Source organism: Eutrigla gurnardus (assembly GCF_963514095.1).
Source record: "Eutrigla gurnardus genome assembly, chromosome: 18".
Taxonomy (NCBI): Eukaryota; Metazoa; Chordata; class Actinopteri; order Perciformes; family Triglidae; genus Eutrigla; species Eutrigla gurnardus.
In genome coordinates this window covers 5,700,763-5,722,332 of record NC_139929.1, presented here as the reverse complement: position 1 = coordinate 5,722,332, position 21,570 = coordinate 5,700,763, and the positions used below count along the sequence as shown (strand labels likewise).

The 21,570-nt window shown below is 41.8% G+C and overlaps 1 protein-coding gene across 8 annotated transcripts in view; it reads left to right on the top strand.

Moving 5' to 3' along the window:
• The window catches only part of cacnb2a (calcium channel, voltage-dependent, beta 2a), a gene marked incomplete at its 5' end in the record, with an annotated part of 52,687 nt that overhangs the window by 19,158 nt on the left and 11,959 nt on the right, over nt 1-21,570 (top strand). For 5 of the 8 annotated variants that reach the window (XM_084033986.1, XM_084033991.1, XM_084033988.1 and 2 more), the window contains 3 exons: nt 15,484-15,603; nt 21,137-21,259; nt 21,361-21,497. In XM_084033986.1, coding sequence (XP_083890112.1) covers nt 15,484-15,603; nt 21,137-21,259; nt 21,361-21,497 — 380 coding nt within the window. Of the gene's footprint in view, nt 1-5,100; nt 5,415-12,726; nt 13,402-15,483; nt 15,604-21,136; nt 21,260-21,360; nt 21,498-21,570 lie in introns of those variants that run through there. The other 3 variants (XM_084033989.1, XM_084033987.1, XM_084033992.1) reach the window with 3 other exon arrangements.

The window sequence follows — 21,570 nt, the reverse complement described above, 5'->3', positions numbered from 1 at the left end:
GCCACCGAACGTTGTTGTACAAGTCAGTACTTCAGAATTTATCAAGTCTTTGCTCCCACTCGCTGTCTAGCAACTCCGAGCTCATGATCTTCATTCCCTTGGGCATGCTTGACAAGTTATCTTTGTCTCCGCTGACTAAACACATCTTGGGACGGGTAAGCTTTACTCAACTTTTCACTTCAATCTGTGTTCTCAACTGGAACGTCCTGCTCTAATAGCACCTAAATCGACTGTGGCTTTAGACTTCCCTGCTTCAGTTATACCGAACAGTACAGCCTTGTATGATGTGCGGGAGGGTTCACTGCTTTCCTGCTAGCAGGATGCCCTTTGGTGGCGTGGAGGAAGCAGAAGTCGAACTCTCGAGTCGCTCCAGCAGGAAACGGAACAGCTGGGGTTTCTATCTCTGTCTCATATCCTCTATCTCCATCTCTCTCTTAGTCTCTCCCGCATTTTCCCTCCTTTCCTCTCTCTCATTGTGTGTAATTAGAGATGGTCCCATGGCTCAAGAGGCCTGGCATGTGTCGTAGCTAGGTAACCTCAGTCAGTGCTGGCTGCCGGCCCCGGGGGTTTCATTAAAATGTGAATCACAGCCCCAGCATGGATTCTCCAGTCATTCTGGATATTATGCATCAGGATCAGAATAGTCATGCTCTAAATTAAACCTTGATAGAGTCGGGTATTTTTTGTGTATAGGCACTGGTACCGAACCAAAGTAATGTTATTTATACTACCTTACTTTTTTTGTATTAATTTCTGCGAAGAGTTAGATTAGAAGATCAATCCCACTCCCATAGCTGTACAGTAAATATTAAGACTGGAAACAGGAGCAAAAGTTAACAAAATCCATCTACCGGCTCCCTATTTATTATTACGTCTTGTGTGTTTAATTTATACAAATACCAACAGGCAAACAGTAGAGAGCTGATATACACTTAATTATACTTCTTTAGATGGATTTTTTGTTACTTTTTGGACAGAGCCAATCTAATTGTTACCTCGTTTCCAGTCTACGCTACCCAGCTGTTGGCATTTAACTAACATTTAGTGTGGTTTAAAGTAGGGGTTCTCAACCTTTGAAATGTATGGCCCACTTCTTATTGTTCTAACTGTAAAATCTGATGACCACCTTCCCAAATATATGAGAAAGAAATACATAACATGACCAAAAAGGAATAGCTGCTTATCTAATTTTAATGTGAGGGAAGATGAGCTCTGATTGTAAAGGGTTGTTTTTTTTTAAATTGCTAAATAAAACATTTAACTTTTTTTTTCTTACTTTTTGGACAGCAAAGAAATAGGCCTATAGTTAATAGGAAACTTCTGGAGGGTGTTATTTTCTTCCAAGGAAATAGATTTATCCAGCAGCACTTGAAGTCCTATAGTCTAGTTTCATTAGTATAATGGCATTCTTGGCAAGGCGAAGCACCTTTTAGAGCGACCTTTCTGACAGATCTTCAATGATCTATAATTGTTGTGTATTTGAGCCCATTAGTGATCTTTTCAAGTTTATAAAATACCCATAACATCGTTTGTATGAATCGTGGCCTGTTGTTATAGCACATTTGACAGAAAGCACAACACTGTCGATGTTGTACCGTATTATGGCGAGATGCGGCGGGTGAGAACCAATCAATTATCTCGATTATCTGGCATGGTTTTGTCTTGTCTTGTGATGTCTTCATTGTTATGGTTTTTAGTATTGGATGTATCACAGAATAATTAATGATCCTGCGTGCTTCAACACTGGCAAGTGTGTTTGGCAGTCGAGTCGAGAGGCTTTGTTTTGGACTGTTTACTTTAATGGAGAGTGGTGGCCAATGTGGAATCACACCATCATGGAAGTGTTGGACCTCCTGATATGGAGGTAGAACTGCCTGGTGGCATGAGAACGTGTCTTAAACGTTAACCAAAAGAAGGCAGGTGTGATCACCACCATACTGCAGACTGAATCTGTACTAGCTCTTCTGGTTTTGAGCTAACTCTGCAGTCTTTATAAGAGGATGAAGTGGCTGAAACAATTAGCTGATTAATTAGTAGTATCAACACATCAGTGGCAACAATCTTGACGTTCTTTAAGCAAAAATTACAAAAAAAACTCACAAAAAGTTGATTCTACAGAGAAGACTCACACAATGTTGCTACTTTCAGTAAATCTATTTAAGATCATTACTTGGTCGTGATATTTTACATTTTTTCCTATTGTCAAGAAATCCCACTAAACGACCACAACCAAGACCTGATCCTTCTACCAAATAGACCTATTGTCTGAGCAAAAACTCTTTCAACCACCACTGTTGTCCTACAACTATTATAAAAAATTGCCTTGTTTCTTTCATGAAACATGATAACAACAAATCTATTGTATATCACCAGCCTTAAAAACATATAGACAACAAACAATATTGTTGTCATGCATGTAATCTTAAAGGTATTCTTATTTTTTAGCTCAGTCACAACCTTTTTATTGCACAATTTGCCGATTCAGAAGTCACAGCTATAGTATCTTAAATTAATCCAACAGGCCTGCAATAAAGCCGGCCTTCGTGAAGGTTATAATTTTCATAAAAATAATTATTCAGAATTGCGTACCATCAGTCTCTTCGTACTGCTCAAGGTGGCTCGATACATAGTGAAAAGAAACCACTGTTAGCAATGTCGTTTTTTTTACCCCCCTGACGTGAAACACAATGGGGTGTTTTATTGATCCCTCATGGTCCAATTACTGTGTGCTGGTTTTGAAAGCTATCCTTGTTGGCCCTTGTGTGCTGGTCAGTGTGAATGCCTGCTTACGTCATTGTGTGCATGTATACTGATCGATAAGCCAAAGGCAATGCCGGCACTCATTTCCCAGCGCTGGCAGAGGTGGAAGACATTGATCTGTCAAATCCCATTCAGAGAGCCTATGCACAGAGGGCTGAAGAATGCTATTTTATCATTGCATTATAATAATTGCACAAAATATAGCAACCACTTTGGAGAAAAGCTTTATTTGTCATTGACATTGTATACAGTATATACTTGTAGCGGCGTTTAGCTAAACTCATTACACACATTGAACGCAGTAAACCCCGTCATAGAAATCCTGCCAAGGATAGCTTGAGCTACAAACACACATACAACTATTTTTACACACATCTTAAAATCACGTACAAAATGTTGCGTGATCACTATCATAATCTCGCTTTGATTTTACATTATTAGTTTTCTTGCAGTGTGTTGATGACTTCTAAAGTCATTTTTAGTGAGCTTTGAGAGGCACCAGATCACACTTCCTGATCAACTGTCATCACGCTCAGCATGCAGGGGGGTTTTTGCCTTTAGGGTTGAACTTAATTATAGTCTGCTTTTCCCCTTCATCTACCTTGACCTTGTGTCGTCACTGCAGGGTTGGCTTCTTCTATGATATTAAATTCAATAGCTGTATGTGTGGAACCAATACTGGACTAAATTGGGAAACTCCAATGACAAAATTATGATACAATTACTCTTATTAATTGTTAATGAAAATAATAATGATGACAGGGTTGATGCTCTCAAATCTGTATGGTAGCAGCTAGTCATCTTAGCACAAAGAGAGAAATCTTCTTGAACACACTAAGTGACATTATTATATCTAATTTGTGCTAAAAACCAAACTATTTATAGACAATGCCAGGCTTGCTGTATCCAGTGTTTATGCTAATGTCGCTAACCGACTGCTGGCTGTAGTTTCTTACTTAATGGAAACAAATTAGAGTCCAATAGATCTACTCTTCTAACTCTGTTTATAATGTATTTATATATATAACAAAAAGATGCTGTGTAAAATATTATAGATTACGTAAAATGTGAGTTTTTAAGATGATATCTCAGACAACAGAATAGATTTTATTACAAACTGATGCTTCAGGGCTTTAAACCATTGTTCTGGTGAAATGAGGATGACTATCCCACAGTTAGTCACGTGGCGGGCACACACCCTGGATGATAATCCTCAGAAAGGGGTTAACCCCGATCAAGCACAATATAATCCAGGATTTAGGATGGACTGCCCAGAAAAACATTTTCCCTACTGAAAAATACAAATCTGGGTTTTACCAGGATGTGGAATAAAGCTCAAAACTTGTCGCTTCATAGTTGTAGGATCTTACAGGTCGGACATGAAATGCAACCATTCAGCTCTCATCTGTGCTGGTAAATTGGTATGTTTTTCCAGTGACATAGATGCATTCCTCTGTTGTTGCTCCAGTTTTCTAACGGGAGCATTTAAAATACTCCTGGTTTAATTTGTGAACACATGACTCAGCTGTGGCACTTACCAACGCATGTTTTGACTCGTGTTTTTACCGCTTTAATAGAATATTTAACTTGTTCAGCCTACATGAGCTGTGACATAACAGCAGCGTGATTACACAACACACATCACAGCCTCACTGTGTCTGATGTGAGATCACAAAGGGATTCTTTGAAGTGAATGCTTTTTTTCCCTGTTTTTTTTTGGTTTTTACAGTAACCACTACAGTTTTTTAGATGCATACCAGCTGACTACATGGAGCTCTGACTGGTAATAGAAATCTGTCACTTCATTACTAAACCAATGTTTATATGGCTTTAATTTTATAGATGTAAGAGTTGGTAGTGTGCTATGTGCTCTTACTACAAAGTAACTTACTTTTGTCTTACTTTTTTTTTAACGTAAGGTTAATGGTGTACCATCAAATGACCAAACGGAAAGTTTCAATGACTTTGGTCCCCCTGATGAAAGCAAATATGGCATTTCGTCGATGTAGTGAAGATAATTACTTCCTGACGTTTTGGTCTCGACAACATGTGTAGAGACTATACAGTGAGTTCAAATCCTTAAGCCTTCCTCTCCTCAGAGTGCAACCTCTTTAAGGGAACACATGTAAACTCCCCAGATCACACACTCGCGCACAGACATAAAAAGCTTCTGCAGCTGCTTTTGGTGCTTTCTGGAATTTTCAGGCCGGCCCTGTTGGCCAGAGATCTTACTTCCTAACTGTGTGTGTGTGTGTGAGTGTGTGTGAGAAACAGACAGTGTGTATGTGGGAGGGGAGAGGGGCAGGGGGGCTTGTTTTTTGGGCTGGAGAACGGTTGTGCCGCTCTGAAGGAGTGTTCTCCCAGCGTGGGAAAGACGCTGGTCTTTTCTCTGTCTCTCAGGGACTAAAGTAGGCCAAAGAAGGTCTGCTTTCCTCCGGCTACAACTTTCTCTGCTCGGGCTACAGAGGTAACACCGTTTCCATCTGGAGCCGGGACAAGGGGATTTGTAGGAGCGAAGCAGTCGGGCCGGTGGGAGTTCGTGTGCTCGAGAGGAGATGGGCAGCAGCTGAGGAGATTTTCTCCCAGCCGGGCTGAACGGCAGAAGGTCGGGTAGGGAAGAAATGTATCACTCCGGCAGTGAGGAGTCAGATCTGGTAAGTTTGAGTAAACATGCTTTCTGTTACTCAAACGGTGTCCTTTCACACTTTTCTAACCCTCACCGGGCTGTCCCTCTCACTCGTCTTTCTCTGTACCCTCTGAACAAAGAGGAAGGGCTCACATTGCAGGAGAATGGAGGTTATTAGTGCAGGATTTAAAGGGGCGTAATCATACACTTCCTATTTTTCTCCTTAGTCGCCGTTTTGCCCGAAAGTTGGTGAGAGTCATGCTCACAATGCCGACTCTCTCCCAGCGTGCTGTTTTGCGATGAAGGCTGCTTATTTAAGCAGCTTGTCTGAATTTGCGAGCACCGCTGCATGACTTAAAGTGGGGAGCTGAGTAGTTAATAAGCAGAACAAGGGAAAGAAGGTAAACACCGGGGGAAAGCTTAGTCCTTTATGTACAGACACCGGTAAAGAACACAAAACATGTCTTTGACCAAGAGAAAAAAACATGTCCCGTTTAGTTTTAGTTTTTTATTAATAACTGAGTATCCTCAGTGTAAATGAATGGAGGTTCTGTCGACATTTCCTGTTCCTGTGTGTGTGTGTGTGTGTGTGTGTGTGTGCGTGTGTGTGTGTGTGTGAGAGTTATATAGTGGTGAAATATTTTCCTGTGATAGTAATCAGTAATTGTCATCAGCCACACCCTTGTATTCATGTCTAATCAGCCTCTAAAAGCAAGTCTCAAACAGTAGTCAACACAGGAACCCCTATTGTAATCAAGAATGGTAAAATCCTGCAGAACTTTATAATGAACTCTAGTCTTTTCTATGTCAGGCCGCTTTCAAGCAAACTGGGTCCTGGGTTTTTAATATTTCACTGATTGTAATGGCTTAAATGAAGAGTTGAAATAAGTCACACTATGCACCGTCCACATGTGGCCATTGGGAAACACAATGCTGCTCCTCATATGTTATTAAGTGCTACAGTGTCCATGTGGTTCTGTTTGTCAGTATTTTCAGTGTTTGTATTCAGCAGATCTTAATCTTTCTAGTTGATTTCTAGTTGTATATGAAAAACTAAATGCTGCTGTCTGCTATTGTTTATTCAGGTCTTGGAAAACAAATTACTCGCAGAGAGAGAGAGACTCCTGTTTGACTTCAGGCAGGATCTGTTCCCTCATAAAGTCTGGAGTTGTATAGAGTTTCCATGGGACATGTATTGATGCTGATTTAGAATTATTTCTGACAGACTGCTGTATTTATGTCATTTTACTTAATTTATGTGCATGGTTTCAGTTCAGCTCAGTGTGAGAGTCTCTTGCGTTTTGCTGTCATCCGTGGTGCACGGTGTTTACAACCACACTCACGGTGCAAAAGACGAAAATAAACCTAATACATAATACAGTTCATTCAGGTGACTTAGGTAGAGGCTGCACCGAGAGACAGTGACAAGCGTAAAGGATACAGATGGGGTTTGTTATTTGCAATGCAGAGCTTTTCAATTAACAGCCATTCGTTGTCAAATTAGAATTAGGCACGTTTCCATCAACTGGTTCGGAGCGTAGTTCGGTCAGAAGTTGGCACTGTAGGCGACACACGGCTGTAACGCACCAGGAAACAGTGTAGAAGTAGTCGAGATAAAAAATAACGTTAGAGGTTTTTTCGCAATTGACGAAGTTTTATTGAATTTTGCCGTTTCCATTCAGATTTTCTAATGTGATACTTGGAAACTGGGCTATCGGCTTCCTCCTGCGGCGACGAGATCAATTTGACATATAAATCACTGTTGCCGGCCACTGGTCCAGCTTGTGTAATTTATCTCTGCATGAAATAAAATAAATGAAGCTGAAACAATGTTACTCGAGCACAGTCCCATTCGTTGGACGGTATGTTTCGCTCCGCTGAAGATGGTTAGCAGCTCGTTCTGCTCTCACAGCCAGTTCTCATCAATCATCCACAGCCTGCTTCATACACCAGGAAACTGCCAGGATATTGATGACGCAAGCACCAAATAGCAGCACAGTGCAGCCCCTGGCCTCTCTCATGTATTCCCCTTGATCAGCCATCATCCTATTATGGTGCTGTGTTTCCAGAGAGGGACCTGAGAGGGAAGGAACTGCGAGATAAACTAGATCTCGCTGTGATGGGATTCACTATAAATGAGAGTACTGCCCCTTAAGGGACTGCTGCTGCTGCTGGTGGCTGTAGGAAATACTCACTGGATGAAAAAGGATTAGCACATATTTTGCCATTGTAGGGGTTCCATCAGTCTTCTCATAACGTTGGATTTGAAAAATAGGACATGTTCATTTACATACATGTATGTCAGAACAGCAACTTAACAAAGTTTAATCTGAATGGCTTTTTTCAGGGCTGGTTTTATAGAAGATAGACATCACTATTTCATGTCGGAGACTGAAATATGTCAACAACTATCAGATAGATTGCCATGAAATTTAGTACAGGTACTGAAGTTCCTCAGAGGATTAATCCTGCTGACTTTGGTGATCTCCTGACTTCTCCTCTTGTGCCACCAGCAGGTTCACGTTACACAAAAAAGCATGTAAATATAAGGACATATTCAAAATGCCTGTCTAGTTTTAAGTCCCCGTCGCACCTGGTTGGTTTCTAAGTTTCTAGCTAGCAACGGTGCGCTCTCACATCATGTGATTGACAGCCAGTGAGTCCACCGCCTCGATGGGATGATGCACTTATCTAATGCAATGGCACATGGGATGCTGGGTAAACACTTTTTTCATAGGCCTGTCAGTGTCACCTTGATGTCCATGCGGCCAATCCCTCTTTTGCCACGCCAGAGGGATCATTACTCCTCCCCCCCCTCTTCAATCTCTCTCCTCATTTCTCTCTCACACTCACTTTTTCCTTTCACAGATGTAGGTTTCCCTTTCAATCTCTTTCTCACATGGTTTTAATTCCACGCTGCTAAATATTAGAAACTGTTCCTTGTAGCAGTCAGACATCAATCACTCTTGCCTGTCAAGTCTGCTCTCATTGTCTCTGCGTGACGAAGACGCCGCCGTTTGTGAGCCGACGGTTTAATTGACTTTGTGTTGCACTGAGGGAAGATGCTGTGATGGACAGATGGTTGGAAAAGGATGCTTTGGCGCCAGCCAAGAATGAGTCATGTCAAACCTGAAACTGCTAGCCTAGCACACTTGCTCGGCCCATTGTCAGCTCACTGCAGTCAGCTACAGTCCGAACTGACATGATTGGCACAGGCTGTAATTTTCATTCCTCAATTGTGATGCATAACGTGAGCTATAGTGTGCAGTCTGAACCCTAGTGTAATTGTTTCTTACTATGTTGCAGGGTGTTATGACATGGTGTCACTCCATGTCTCGGCTAAGGTCGACATTTATTTCCAGAATGAAGGAAAGGTAATTCTCTGTCAATACATACCATCTATTGGTATCGTACTTTTTAAGAAACAAGGCTATACTTAGCCACAGCATTGACAAATGAGCAGCTATGATGTTCACTATAAGCCCTATCTTAATTTAGCATGTGAGCTAGTTAATATTTGGTAACTTGAGTTTGAGTCCTTATCAGCAGATGTTCAGGTCTGTGCAGGTCAGTATCGAGGATGTCCCGATTGGATCTCAAAGTTTGATATCAGAGCAGATCAACGCATTATTTGACTGATTAGTTGAGTGTGGATATGTGTGTGCATGTGTTTAGTAAGAGCAGGGGCATAAACAACACTGACTGTTTATTTATGTAATTTACTTTATGTAAACTGGTTTGATTGCAGCTCAGAGTGAGAGTCTTGTGTTTTGCTGTCATCTGTTGTGCAGTGCACAGTGTTTCACTGCGTATCTGATCTGGACATCCCTATTCAGTATGGCATAGTTATGACACTGACAAAAACAGGAGTGACTATTGACGTAAAATGCGTCGCATATCCGAGAGATTATTGTCTAGAAAATGCAAGAGATGCAATTAACTGTCTTTATCTTCTCGGACAAACGGGGCAATAAGGCCATGGGCCAGGAGTAAGGGGTCAGTATGGAATTGGAAGAAATGGAAAAAGCTGACGAGGTGTGAATGGGAAGGAACTTCAATGTGGACATGCATGAAAATCAAATGTGTGTGTGTGTAGTGTGGTGACAAGGAGACTTACTGTAAGAATTGATGTAAAAAACACGACTAAGGACCCCTTGACCATGAGAGCACTTTACAGCTCACATGTAGAGCCGTTATGTTCTGCATGACTGCAGCTCCCATTTTTATATTGGATAGATACGGAGAATACCTCCTATAGCGGCAAAAAAAAGGCTTTCAGATCATGAAGATATTCCTGGGTGTAGTGGCTTCACACACGATAAGTGATTTTGTCAGATACAGGAGGCAGCAGTGACTGAATCACAGCCTCCTGTTTGACTGTGGTCATAACCACAGTGATTTGTAATGGTCTAATGTAATGATCGCCGTGCCACTGCTGCATGTGGAGGTCATTGGCTGTCTACAGCAAGGACCTCGGTCCAAATGAATTAATTGGAGCGGTAGAAAGACCCCCACCCCCCAATCTCTCTGTCTCTGACCTATGCATGCAGAAGGCCAACTCTTCAGTTCTGCCAATGTTGGTGATTTGCAGCCCATTTTCCTTTTGAAGGAGTAGGATTAATATTGGACAATTCTGCCAGGACACAAGTTAGGTCCAATGCCAACTTTCAGCACTAATGCATGAAGTAGAGTGCCATTTAGTAGTGGATGGGACTGTAATGACCTATTATTTATGATGGATGGGACTATATAGGATATTATCGTGGTTCGAAATTAAGTTTGATTGTGGTGAATTTCCATTATCGGAGGAATTGGAAATATCGCGACTTGCTGTCTGGCTCGCTATCATGCTAGACGAGTCAAAATCAAGCCTGATTTAAAAAAATACAGGCTAAAAAAATGAATTTAATTTATTTATCCTTTATTTATGCTTTGGAACCTTATATGATCATCTTATTTAATATTATTTGATAGAATCAGATTGATTCAGGAATATCCACATTTGTTTGGCGATTGCGATGAGATATACGGCCTTTTCCGAAGCATGGTATTTGAATGGAACTGTGATTTTACGTCTGCTGGGTGAGCCCAACTAAAGATCACCTCTTCACAGGGATCTAAGCAGTATCATACTGCCGTTGGATTATTATTAGTGGCCTGTGTGTGGGTGACGGTGCTTTCAGTATCAGTGTTGTAGTGGGTCTGGAGGTCAGTCCCGTCAAGCAGCCAGAGGCTCATTCTGTCGCTGTGAGTCTTTGTCAGTGTTGCTATCGGAGTTCAGCCTTCACAGCTCCAACACTCTCATCTTCAGGCTCCACAGCTCCATGTTCAGAGCATCTGTGCCCCGTCTTGAGACCTCCGGAGGCTAGTGCCACTCCACCTTATTGAAACATATGTGGCTTTTGCACGATTTCTTTAAAAACAAGCAAAGCTTTGGATTAGTGGACTGTTTTCTGTCCTTAAATGCTGTTGTAGCTGTCGCAATGGACAAGATAATTTTTTTTCTTATCCTCCATTCCCATCATATCTTTTCAAGCCATAATCTACCCCAGGTAATTGCCTTCCTTGTTTGGCTAATTGGTCTTAATGAGCTAAAATCATGTTATCTTCACTCACCCTTTACTTTCATGTAAGACGTGTCATTTTTAAGTGCACGTGTCTTGTCGAAAAGTCCCTGAGCAGATGCCATTGATTGGTTATGATAAACACCACTGATTAGCATGTCATCCTTTGATCTACAGTTACTGCTCCTTGGGGAGCGACCGCTTGTCATAAACCAGCGAGCGTATTTCGGCTGCTGGTCCCACGGGCTGACCTCTGACTCCCCTGACCTCATACAACCTCATGACAGGTCAGCTGGAGGAGCATCATGCGTCAGCAGTGCAACAGTGCAAATAAAAGGGACTTTTTGAATAATCCTTCTGCGGCGTTGAACTTGGGCTGTTCCTTTTCATGAGGATGGGAAATTTTTAATTAACGCCATAATTATTCTCATTTGTCCTGTGTGGCTTTGCGATGCTCTGCTCACATGTAATGAATCACCGCTAATCTGACAGGCGAGGATTTAGAGCAGCTTTCACCTCACAATCCCTAATGCTGAGAGTGAAGAAGAGATGATTTAGCAAAGGTACCGTGTATTTTACTCTTTCTTTGTTTTACACACAAACATACCGTGTTCATACCATACCCACTCTTAGGGCCACCACTATTATTTAAATGGTCGCTTAATCTGTTGATTATTTTCTCGACTAAGTGATTGTTTTGTCTAAAAAGGTATAATTTGTCAGTCTAAAGTTGAAACACGAGGATTTTTTTAATGAAAATTGCAATTAATTCCATTGATTCAATCGACTAATGATTGATGAGCATAATTGTTACAACTCTAATTTTCATTATTGACTAATTTGCCGATTATGTAAAAAGAAGTTGAGAAAATGAAGTGTCAGACACTTGTCAAAAATATCTAAGACAAATTTCCCCAAGCCAAAGCTAACATAATCAAATTGTTCATTATGTCCCAACAGTTAAAAGCAATTTATTCAACTCTACTCAAAATAAACAATTGATTAATCTGGGGGGGGAGAAGGATATACATTTAATCAGGTGCAGTCAAATGCAAAATATAAGAAAACATATTGCGCTCTAAGGTTGTCAATGCGTGTTTTGTGTCTAATTGTTTAGCATTTGCACACCAGTTACCATTCAGAAATATGAAAGGAAACATCCAGTCAATGTTCTAGATAATGTTTAAATAAATCTGTCTTGTTGCTTTAGTCTCCCCAAAGCTGTTACTGGCTGATAAAAATTTGAACGCATGGCTAGGGAGTGGGCGTGAATTATATTTTTACTTCCAAATGAGGACATGAAAGGAAAAGACTAGCGAATTAATTGATGATTAGAAAAAACTATCCTTTGCATCTCTATTATGATCCATAATAAAAGTGAGCAGATTTTTCTGCAATAAACAACCTCTGAGGAGATGGCGACGTGACACTTGATTTTTCCTGTTTTCCTAAAGACTCATATCGGCGTGAATGTAGTGTGCTTAGAACTAAAAGGAGCAAAACAGCATGCACGGTCGACACATAAACAGTAACCATATAGCATGTGCACATCCCATCACTGCAGAGATGCAACGAGCAGATGGACTGGCTGTGAGGGGTAACTGAGGGAAAAAAACTGAAGGGAGTGACAGAGAAGGGGGGGGGGGGGGGGGGGGTTAAGACGGAGAAAGAGAGGCAGAATCACTGAAGGAGGGCAGAACATGTACTGACAGGCTGAGACACAGAGAGTGAGGAAGAGGGCGCTTGCAGCACCTGAGAGGCAGCAGCTTCATTAGCATTAGGAGGAGAGTCGGTCACAGGCAGCCACACCAGGACTCGTGTAGATGCTGTTATCCATCGCTTGTGGAGCAGCACGGGGAGGCTACAGCAGAGGAGGAGGAGGAGAACGAGGCTGGAGCTTGAGCGGAAGGCTGAGAAGCATCGCTGCCACCTGACTCATACTGGGACTCAGCCTCAGCACCTGCAGCGGCAGTCCGAGCACTCAAGGAGACTGGGGCAGACGAGGAGAGAGAGCTGCTGAGATTATGCGCTGGGCAGAGAGCTCCTGTGGATTCCCCATCTTTGGCAGCAGCAGCAGCAACAGCAGCAGGAGGAGCAGGAGCTGTGGCTCTACCGATAGCAGCAGAGGCAGCTGGAGCTGCAGCAAAACAAGGAGCCCCAACTCCACAGCTATTTATTTACCCAGAGATGAAGGTAGCATTTGTAGCCAAGGTGTAACGGGACCCAGCTGTCCATGTTGCCACTGTGCTGAAAGTACCTGTAGCCAGGGCAGGGACGGCCGCTGCAGCGCTGCAAAGGTGAACACAGCAGTGCAGTTAGGTGTAGTTGTAGCAGTAGCAGGGGGGGGCAGTGGCTCAGGACACTGAATGACCAGTGTGGCTGATGAAGGCCACCTGGATCCGCTTGCTGAAACGAGCCAAGGGAGGTCGCGTCAAGAGCTCTGATGCCTGTGTAAGCAGATTTTGAGTGCGTTTACGTCGTCTGTGTTTGAGTGCATGTGTACGTCCTTTGTGTCTCCAGTTCATCCATCAGTGTTGGGGTCAGTGTGGCATGGTTATGTATCGCCGGGTGATGATGAGAAGCTTTATGTTGTCATAAGTTATGGCTGTCAGATTCTGGGCAGAGCTCCATATCACCTCCCTCTGACCCACTGGGACGATGTTGTTGATCACACCCCATCGTTATCCGTGACCTGATGGAATAATCATAGCACGTATTTCCACTTGCACTTTTCAAGGCCAAATGTAGCTTGTAAAAGAGAGGCTATAATATATAGGAGCAGGCAATAAGACGCCAATATGGGTATTTATATCATACCTGAATGTGGACGTGCTGCACATTCATACTCGAGCCTCAGCAGCATTTGACGTATAATTTAGATGCTTGTTGATGTTTTGAAAGCCACTGGGAAATATGATCATCGATGTGTTGACAGTGAAAGCAGCAGATGAATTTTTAATGAGCTTGCTTTCCAGTGAGTTATTCATATCAGGTAGAAAGTAGGGAGGATGAGAGACACAGAGGCAACTGACAACAGCTGTCTTACGTTGTAAGGTGGACCACATAAATATGAATAACCTTGTGTCATGTCACCTGTAGTAGCAACACATGTATCGTCTCTGTACCCAAGTCAGGTAACGTAAGTGGAGGGGATATCTTCCTTTGTATGTGTGTGATGGCTGGGTAATTCTAATCAGGCACCGAATGAGGGGAAGCTATTTTTAACTCAGACAGCAGAGTGTAATGGTGCAGTGAGATGAATGAAAGACCTTGTGTGGGTGGCATAGTAGCGTGCGTGCAGGTAAGGATAAGACTCACGCTGCCTCCCCTTAGTTAAAAATACCCTCTTCCAATCTTGGACTATTGAATATTTAACTGAAACTGATGTGATGCTGGGAAATTATCCTTTAGTGTAAGTTCCTTTTCAACATCCATGCATTAAATAATAAAACAATAAGCTTTAAATTGAAAGTTTTTTAATTAGCTGAGAGACAAATGTAGCCAAGCTTTCTGCACCTGTAGCTAAATTTACTTCTTTTCTGTAATCCCCTTGTTGTTTCCTCTAATTGAAATTCATACATCTTGATGAACTAACATCTTGGTAATTTGCTTGTTTTCCCACATAAGTAACATATGGGCTAAATCTGGTCTTAGAGAGTAAAAATAAATGTTTGCTAACAAATTCATTCATTCATTTAGGGAGGTTAAGCTACATTTAAATCACATTTTATATGTATTATATTGTAAATGAATACATTATAGCGATTTCAAGAAAGATGGAACGCTTAAAGAACACATTTTGTTTGAAAAATAGTGTTTTTCTTTCCTAAGCTTTTGCAGTTTTTAGGTGGTCTATATGTTCTGTTACAGCTAAGCCAGTAAACAAGAAAACTATTAATACTATATAACGAGATTTTACAACGCGTGCATGCATGTGTGTATGTGTGTGTGTGTGTGTGTGTGTGCGTGGTTGCGTGCATCAATGCACTGCACTCAGGAGTGTGTCTAAGGGAGTAATTGTGTATGTTTTGTATGATTGCGAGTCTGAATAGAGTAGTGTTAGTATTTCTGTCCACAAATCACATGGAGAGATACTGGGACCTGGCGTTCTGCAACATTTCCCGCGGTGTTTCTCACACATGATCACAACAAATCTGCAGGCAAGCAGCTGAGAGAGAGATAGAGAGAGCTAAGGATAGAAGAAGAGCTGCGTGTATGTGATTCTAATGAAGGACTGTTTTGTCCTTTGGCATCCTTTTCTCGGAAAAAGAAGGAAGTGTCTGTAATTTGCTACTGCTTTCATTTCCTCAGGTTGTTGCATTGAGGTAATTGACAGCACAATTACATGCCTGCTCATTTTATTGGGCAAAGCCACTACAGTACATACATTTTTGTGAGATTCTTTTGCCGAACACCGCGTGGGTCTGTGTGGGTGTGTTTGCACATTTTGTAAGTTGCACATCAGATGCTCAACTCCAAAGTTGAATATTTCTTTGAAGTGGAAGCTCAATGTTAATGTTTGTGTCTCTGCAGGGTTCGGCCGACTCCTACACCAGCCGTCCATCAGACTCCGATGTGTCCCTTGAGGAGGATAAGGAGGCAGTGCGTAGAGAGGCAGAGCGACAGGCTCAGGCACAGCTCGACAAGGCCAAGGTTGGTATCCAAAAAACCCAGCAGCACTAAGATCACTCTGTCCAGTTCCTACCTGCTGAGATGGGCTTAACCAGGCATGGCCCCCAATTTCAAGAATTAGGCCTTGAGAGTGAAAAAACTTATGGAAAGTGAGGACTTTTTGGCCATTTGAGGATTAAAGGTACCCTTTATTGACAACTGGTGGTGATAATGAGAAAAGAAGCATAGTAATGTGCCTGACAAGGCAAGGAAGAAGAAGCAAGATAGCAATCATGAATGTTACCATTGCACAATTCAACTATTTAAAAAAAAAAAGCCTTTACAAATGTTTCACGACCCACAGATGATATCATTATTATAACAATGTGTTTTGGTGCGGAGCACTTTATGTAAACAGACATTTGAGCCTTTAAGACTAGGTTTCAGGGATACATTTAGAACTAGGCCTCGGTCAAGCTCAGGGAAAGGGGGTCAGGCATGTTGTTGTGACTGTTAGTTGCAAGATAATGCACGTCATTGAGGGTCCCCACAAATATAGAAGTATGTTTGCATAGACTCAAACTGTTTATTTTGCTTGAATGAATGATGTCCGGCATCACTCAAATGGAAATGTAAACTTTACACTGGTTGGTTTGTTATTGGAAGATCAAAAGCCGTGTCTGCTTCCTTTTTGGTCTCATTTCTTAGCTCTAAATATTTATTCTTTTTTTTTATAGTTGGAGGGGGAGGGGGGTTTCATCAGATTTCATTGAGGAATGAGGTAACTTGAGAGAAATGGTCTAAATCATTGCACTAAAAAGACCAGTCAAGTGATGTGTCGATTTACTTATCGTGGGGTGATATTAGTGGAAAATGCTGCAGGACTGACAATGAAAGCAGCAGGAGTCGATTCAGCTAACTTCTAAGACGAAGAAAGGGCTGTTGATGTGAGAGGTTAGGGGCCTCAGAGAGCTCGGCTTCACTGTTTACCAGAGCCAAGTCTTGCCTGCTCTGCTCTGCTCTGAGCCACAATTAGCAGCATATAAACAAACACACACATGGCAGAGATGGCTTGCCTCTGCGCGACTGGAATTGCAATCAGCACTTGCTTCCACAGAATCACTCAAACCGCTGGCACTGTTAAGATGCAGGCCTTTAATCTATGGAATAATTTGACTATCTTCTGGGCACATTTTGTCCTCTTCCTGCTTTACCACTCATTTGATTGCATCCATTTTTGCATATTAATTCTCAGCGAGTGTCTGAAGAATTGGTTTATTGTCTTTCCCTGGGTGTTTAGTGTCAGCTAGCATGCTCATTAGCTGTACGAGCTAAGCTTTTGGCTATCCATCCATTCTAGCTGACATGTTCTTCCTGCGCTGTGTCTGGAGATAGCTAATAGCTGGCAAAGACGGATCATTCCGGCAGATCTGTTGTTATTTTCCAGAGTCACCCTCTTTCAGCTCAGTAATTAAAAAGATAAGTTGGCTTTATAGATAACCTGCCGTAGATTACCCCCGCTAGCATTTTACATGACAGATGACTAATAAAAATAGCCTCTCAGTGGTCCGGCCACCAGAGAGAGAGAGAGTCAAGCTGGGGTCAGAGGAAGTGCAGACTCTCTGACTGTGAGCCTTTATAGGCAGTAATTCACAATGACTTCCCTAGCATACCGCAGATATTCTCAAGGAGTGGGGATAGCATTGAATGTCTGTAATGTTGCCCTAATATACTTTTCACATTACATTACATGTATTTGCATACACACACACACACAAAACACCCTCTATTGTCTCTAATTGACCTTAAGCACTTAATACATTTTACATGTTTATTCTTACTATTTCATACTTAATAGTACTATTCAGTCTGTGAAAACAGTTGTCTTCTGTCTATAATGTCTTCTGTGGCTCTAGAGAAGCTGTGTCAAGTATAAGATAATTGGGGGTCATCTCAGGTTAGGGGCGGACACCACATTTTTGATAGAAAGTGTGAAGTTTGAAACGGGAGGGCATTAAAGTTGCAATGTGGAGAATATGGAGATCCATATTGGGGGACGAAGTGTCAGGATATAAGTTAGGAAGTGCGATAAAGAATTGCTAGAGTACTTTTTAAATCGTAAACATAGCCATATCTATGTCTAGTCAAAATCTCTTTTGTGATTGAAAAAAAATACATGGGCTATATACTTTTTCTCTTTTTTTTTGTAACCTGTGGCGATTGGCTGATGTGATTTGATTTGATTTGATGTGATTTGATTTGTGGAGACCGAAACAGAGCTGAAAAGGAGAGTGATAATGTGTCAAATGTTGTGTTTACAGGTTGTGAATCAGTCAATGCAGGTTAAAATGTTGTTACTTGTGATGTTGTTTGTTGTATATGGATATAGATTAGGTTCAGAATTCATTACTCTCACATTGTCTCTTAAGCTTTGGATGCGGTGCAGAATCTGACTTGCTGAATTAGCGCACACACATTACAGTTAACATTACATGAGGTCATAGAAAACAGACCATAATCTCACTCCAGTCAAAAAAGAACAATGAATGAGTATTAATTTTGAATTAATATATGTGCAGAAAGTACATTATACTAAAGCAATGTTGGATAATTATATAAACATCATGCCACACTAAATTAATGAAGGTTATTACTCCCTTCATACTATATAACAATACATTTTACAGTCACTCGCTACAGCCAAAGGCCAGTGCACGTAGCTGAATTAATTTAAAATCGATCCACATTCAAGGTGAAGCAATGTGGGAATCTTGATTTATATCATGAGATCCTGTTCGTTCTGCTAATGGAGCGGCATGGGGCATGTTCCACGGCAAATCGGCCACAGCAAGGGCAATTGTTCAGTCCGTGTGACCACAGAATGGGCAGGGAGGTATTATTTATTGAAATATTCATGGCGTGATGTAATATTGGGATGAGTGTCGTGTGGTGTTAATTGGCTGTAGTCCATAGCGCTCCACCCAGGATTCCCAGTTAAATATAGGGCTTCTTTTCAGCTGGTTATCTCTCTTATCCATAGTCCCTTATCTCCACACATTTGTCTCCACTCACTTCCTGTCCTCTGCTTCCTTTTTTTGCACCACTATCTGATATCCTTCTGTCCATCTCCTTTCCCTTTCTTTTGTTTTCCCCCCTCCTCCCACGCTTCCTACCCGCTCTCTAACCCTCCGCCTCTGTCCTTCTCCCTCCCTCCCTCACTGCAGTCAATATGGCATCCATAATGAAGGCCCGTGTTACGTAAGAAGCAACAGAGCAGTATGACCGAGCGGCCAGGAGATGTAGAGATGCTCCACATCGGTGTAAAATGTCCCATTATGTACAAATCCCGCAGTAACCTCTGCTACACCGTAGCTTGTTAGGACATGTGTGTGTGCGTAATTGCCTACAAGTTCGTAAAATGTCATTCGGCCTGTAGAAAGTGTCACCTGACAGGCGGCCATGATGGATAAAGGCAAGCAGAGCAGCTGGGGGGGAGGTAGGAGGCAGCGGCCCATGAGACACATACATATGTGTACTAATGGACCCCATACCATCATGTGACTCGATGCATACAAACGTCAAGGACACTTTGTCCTCTATGGGCCCTGGCGCTGCATATTGGATTGTATGATCTCCTCAATGGAGAAGTCACAAGCAAATATCTACCTGCCTCAGTACCAAGCACTAGAGTATTGATTTTAATAATTAACCTGTATCTGATAATAAGTAGTTTTACCAATTAACACAGCAATTAAAAGAAATATATTAATAATTTAAGTAAAACTAAGAAGAGTGGCTTGGACACGGGAACTGAGCTTGGGTCTTGAGGAGTGGTAGCATTTATTCACCGACAAATAAACTGTACTGGCTGCTACGTTCCCAGCTCTAACATTACTGTTTCATACTCATCTCTCTCTCTCGACTGGGCACTAGCTTACATTACGCCGGACAATCCAGCACACTGGCAGAAACCCAGACAGAGTAACTATACCAGGCACAGACGGTGCTGACAACCTCATAGCTAAACAAATTGATGCGGTGGAGACTTATTCGGAAAGTGGCTGCATGTGTCCACGAGCATGCACGCAACATAGTGGCTGCTAACTGTCCTGGACGGGTGAACTGGGGACTCAGTTGTCTGTTTTGCGCGGACTTTGCTGCTTGCTATAAATAAATGGCTTGCACTCCTGGTCAGTTAATGAGGGTCAGAAGAAAAGACGATCAAAAACTTATTATTGCAGACTAGCACAACTTTTAAAAGTGGTAAAATAGTCTGCACTTACCTGGTTGGTAAGTTCTCCTGCCCCCAAGTGGCCAGAAAATCCAAATTGCTGTAGCTTTAAAAATATAGGAATCATTTTTAGCTTGCTTCAATTCCAAGTTTCTTCAATTGAGTTACAAAAAAACTTGATGTCACACATATAGATGTGTAGATCTGCCTTGCTTTGTGTGCTTTATGTGTTCTGAATTGAATTAGTGCGATTTATCTTTTGGTTTCTATGGGAAAATGAGATTGTAGGACTAGTGTGACGCAATTTAAAATCATTTTACTGAATATGTATGAAGTTGAACTCAAGTTAGAGCATCAAAGGTCTGATCTAGTGGCTTCAATTTGACTTCCATACCCTTCCCCTCCCCTCATCTTGCTCTCTGTCATCTGCAGGTTACTCTTTAGCATGCGAGTCTACGCAGGGAGATTACTCTAAGCTACATCCCTGCATTCGTTTTGGCTTTTCAGTTGACTTCTGTCATGCTTGTCACACAGTCAAAGGCAGAGCGAAATGTAATCTGGTTGAAGGCTTGACCATGTTGCCATCTGTTGCTGCCATCGCCGCCAGGCTGACTCCAAAAGCATTTTATGTAATTCTGAAGGTGATGCATGTCTTATGTGGGTATATTTCACTCTATCTAGATTCAGATGGGTTTGTATGTGAGCCAATGGTATTCCCATTAGGGTTTTTTCATGACGTGAACTTATTAAATTTCAAACAAATCCCTTTTTCTCAAAAATGTAGTGCGTCACCATGGGCACAGGAGATTTGCTTTTGCTTTGTGCAAAAATATCTGTGTCTGGAAATGAAGTTGCTCTTGCATATATGTGGACAGTCAGTGGTGTTGGTGGTTATATCTCCATTACATCAGCTGTATGCATTATCTGAATTAAATGTTTGACCCAAAGAGGAAGGTCAGCAGTGATCCAATAGGAAGTCTAAGATTTATTCATTCATTGTGCTACTCGTAAGAGTGCAGTAGAAGAGTCCTGTTTTACTATTGATGAAGTGGTGATTGCTTCAGACGCCAACATGTTGCATCAGTGTTTCAGCCTGCAGCAGTGAGACAGTACTGCAGCAAAATCATTCAAGGAGAGAGTCTGTGTGAGTCAGAGACAACTTGTATCTCTCACCTAGGGTTATTTTTACACCTTGCATCAAGACGGAGAATCACAGCTCACCATTGTGCACAAAAAAGATCAAAATTTAAACACTTAATGAATGCTTCTCCTCTCTCCTGTGGATTAGGATACAAGGATACAATTACCATTCATATTGTCACAATCTGACATTTTCATTTCCAGACCAAACCAGTTGCATTTGCTGTTCGCACAAATGTCAACTACAGCCCATGTCAAGATGATGATGTCCCTGTGCCAGGCATGGCCATCTCCTTTGAGGCTAAAGACTTCCTCCATGTCAAAGAGGTGAGCGGCTCACTTTCCAATTACAAATGATATTCAAGCCAGTAATTCTGAGGGAAATATCGAGGATGTTCAAGATAACTGTCTCTGCTTATTCTGTGTAGAAATTCAACAACGACTGGTGGATAGGACGCCTGGTAAAGGAAGGCTGTGAAATCGGCTTCATCCCCAGTCCAGTGAAGCTTGAAAACACTCGTATCCTTCAGGAGCAGAGAGCCAAACAGGGCAAGTTCCACTCCAGGTAAAAAAAAATAAAAAATCTCTTTCTCAGTTGGGAGGTTTTCTAAAAATAAATGTAGAGATATCTTGATTAA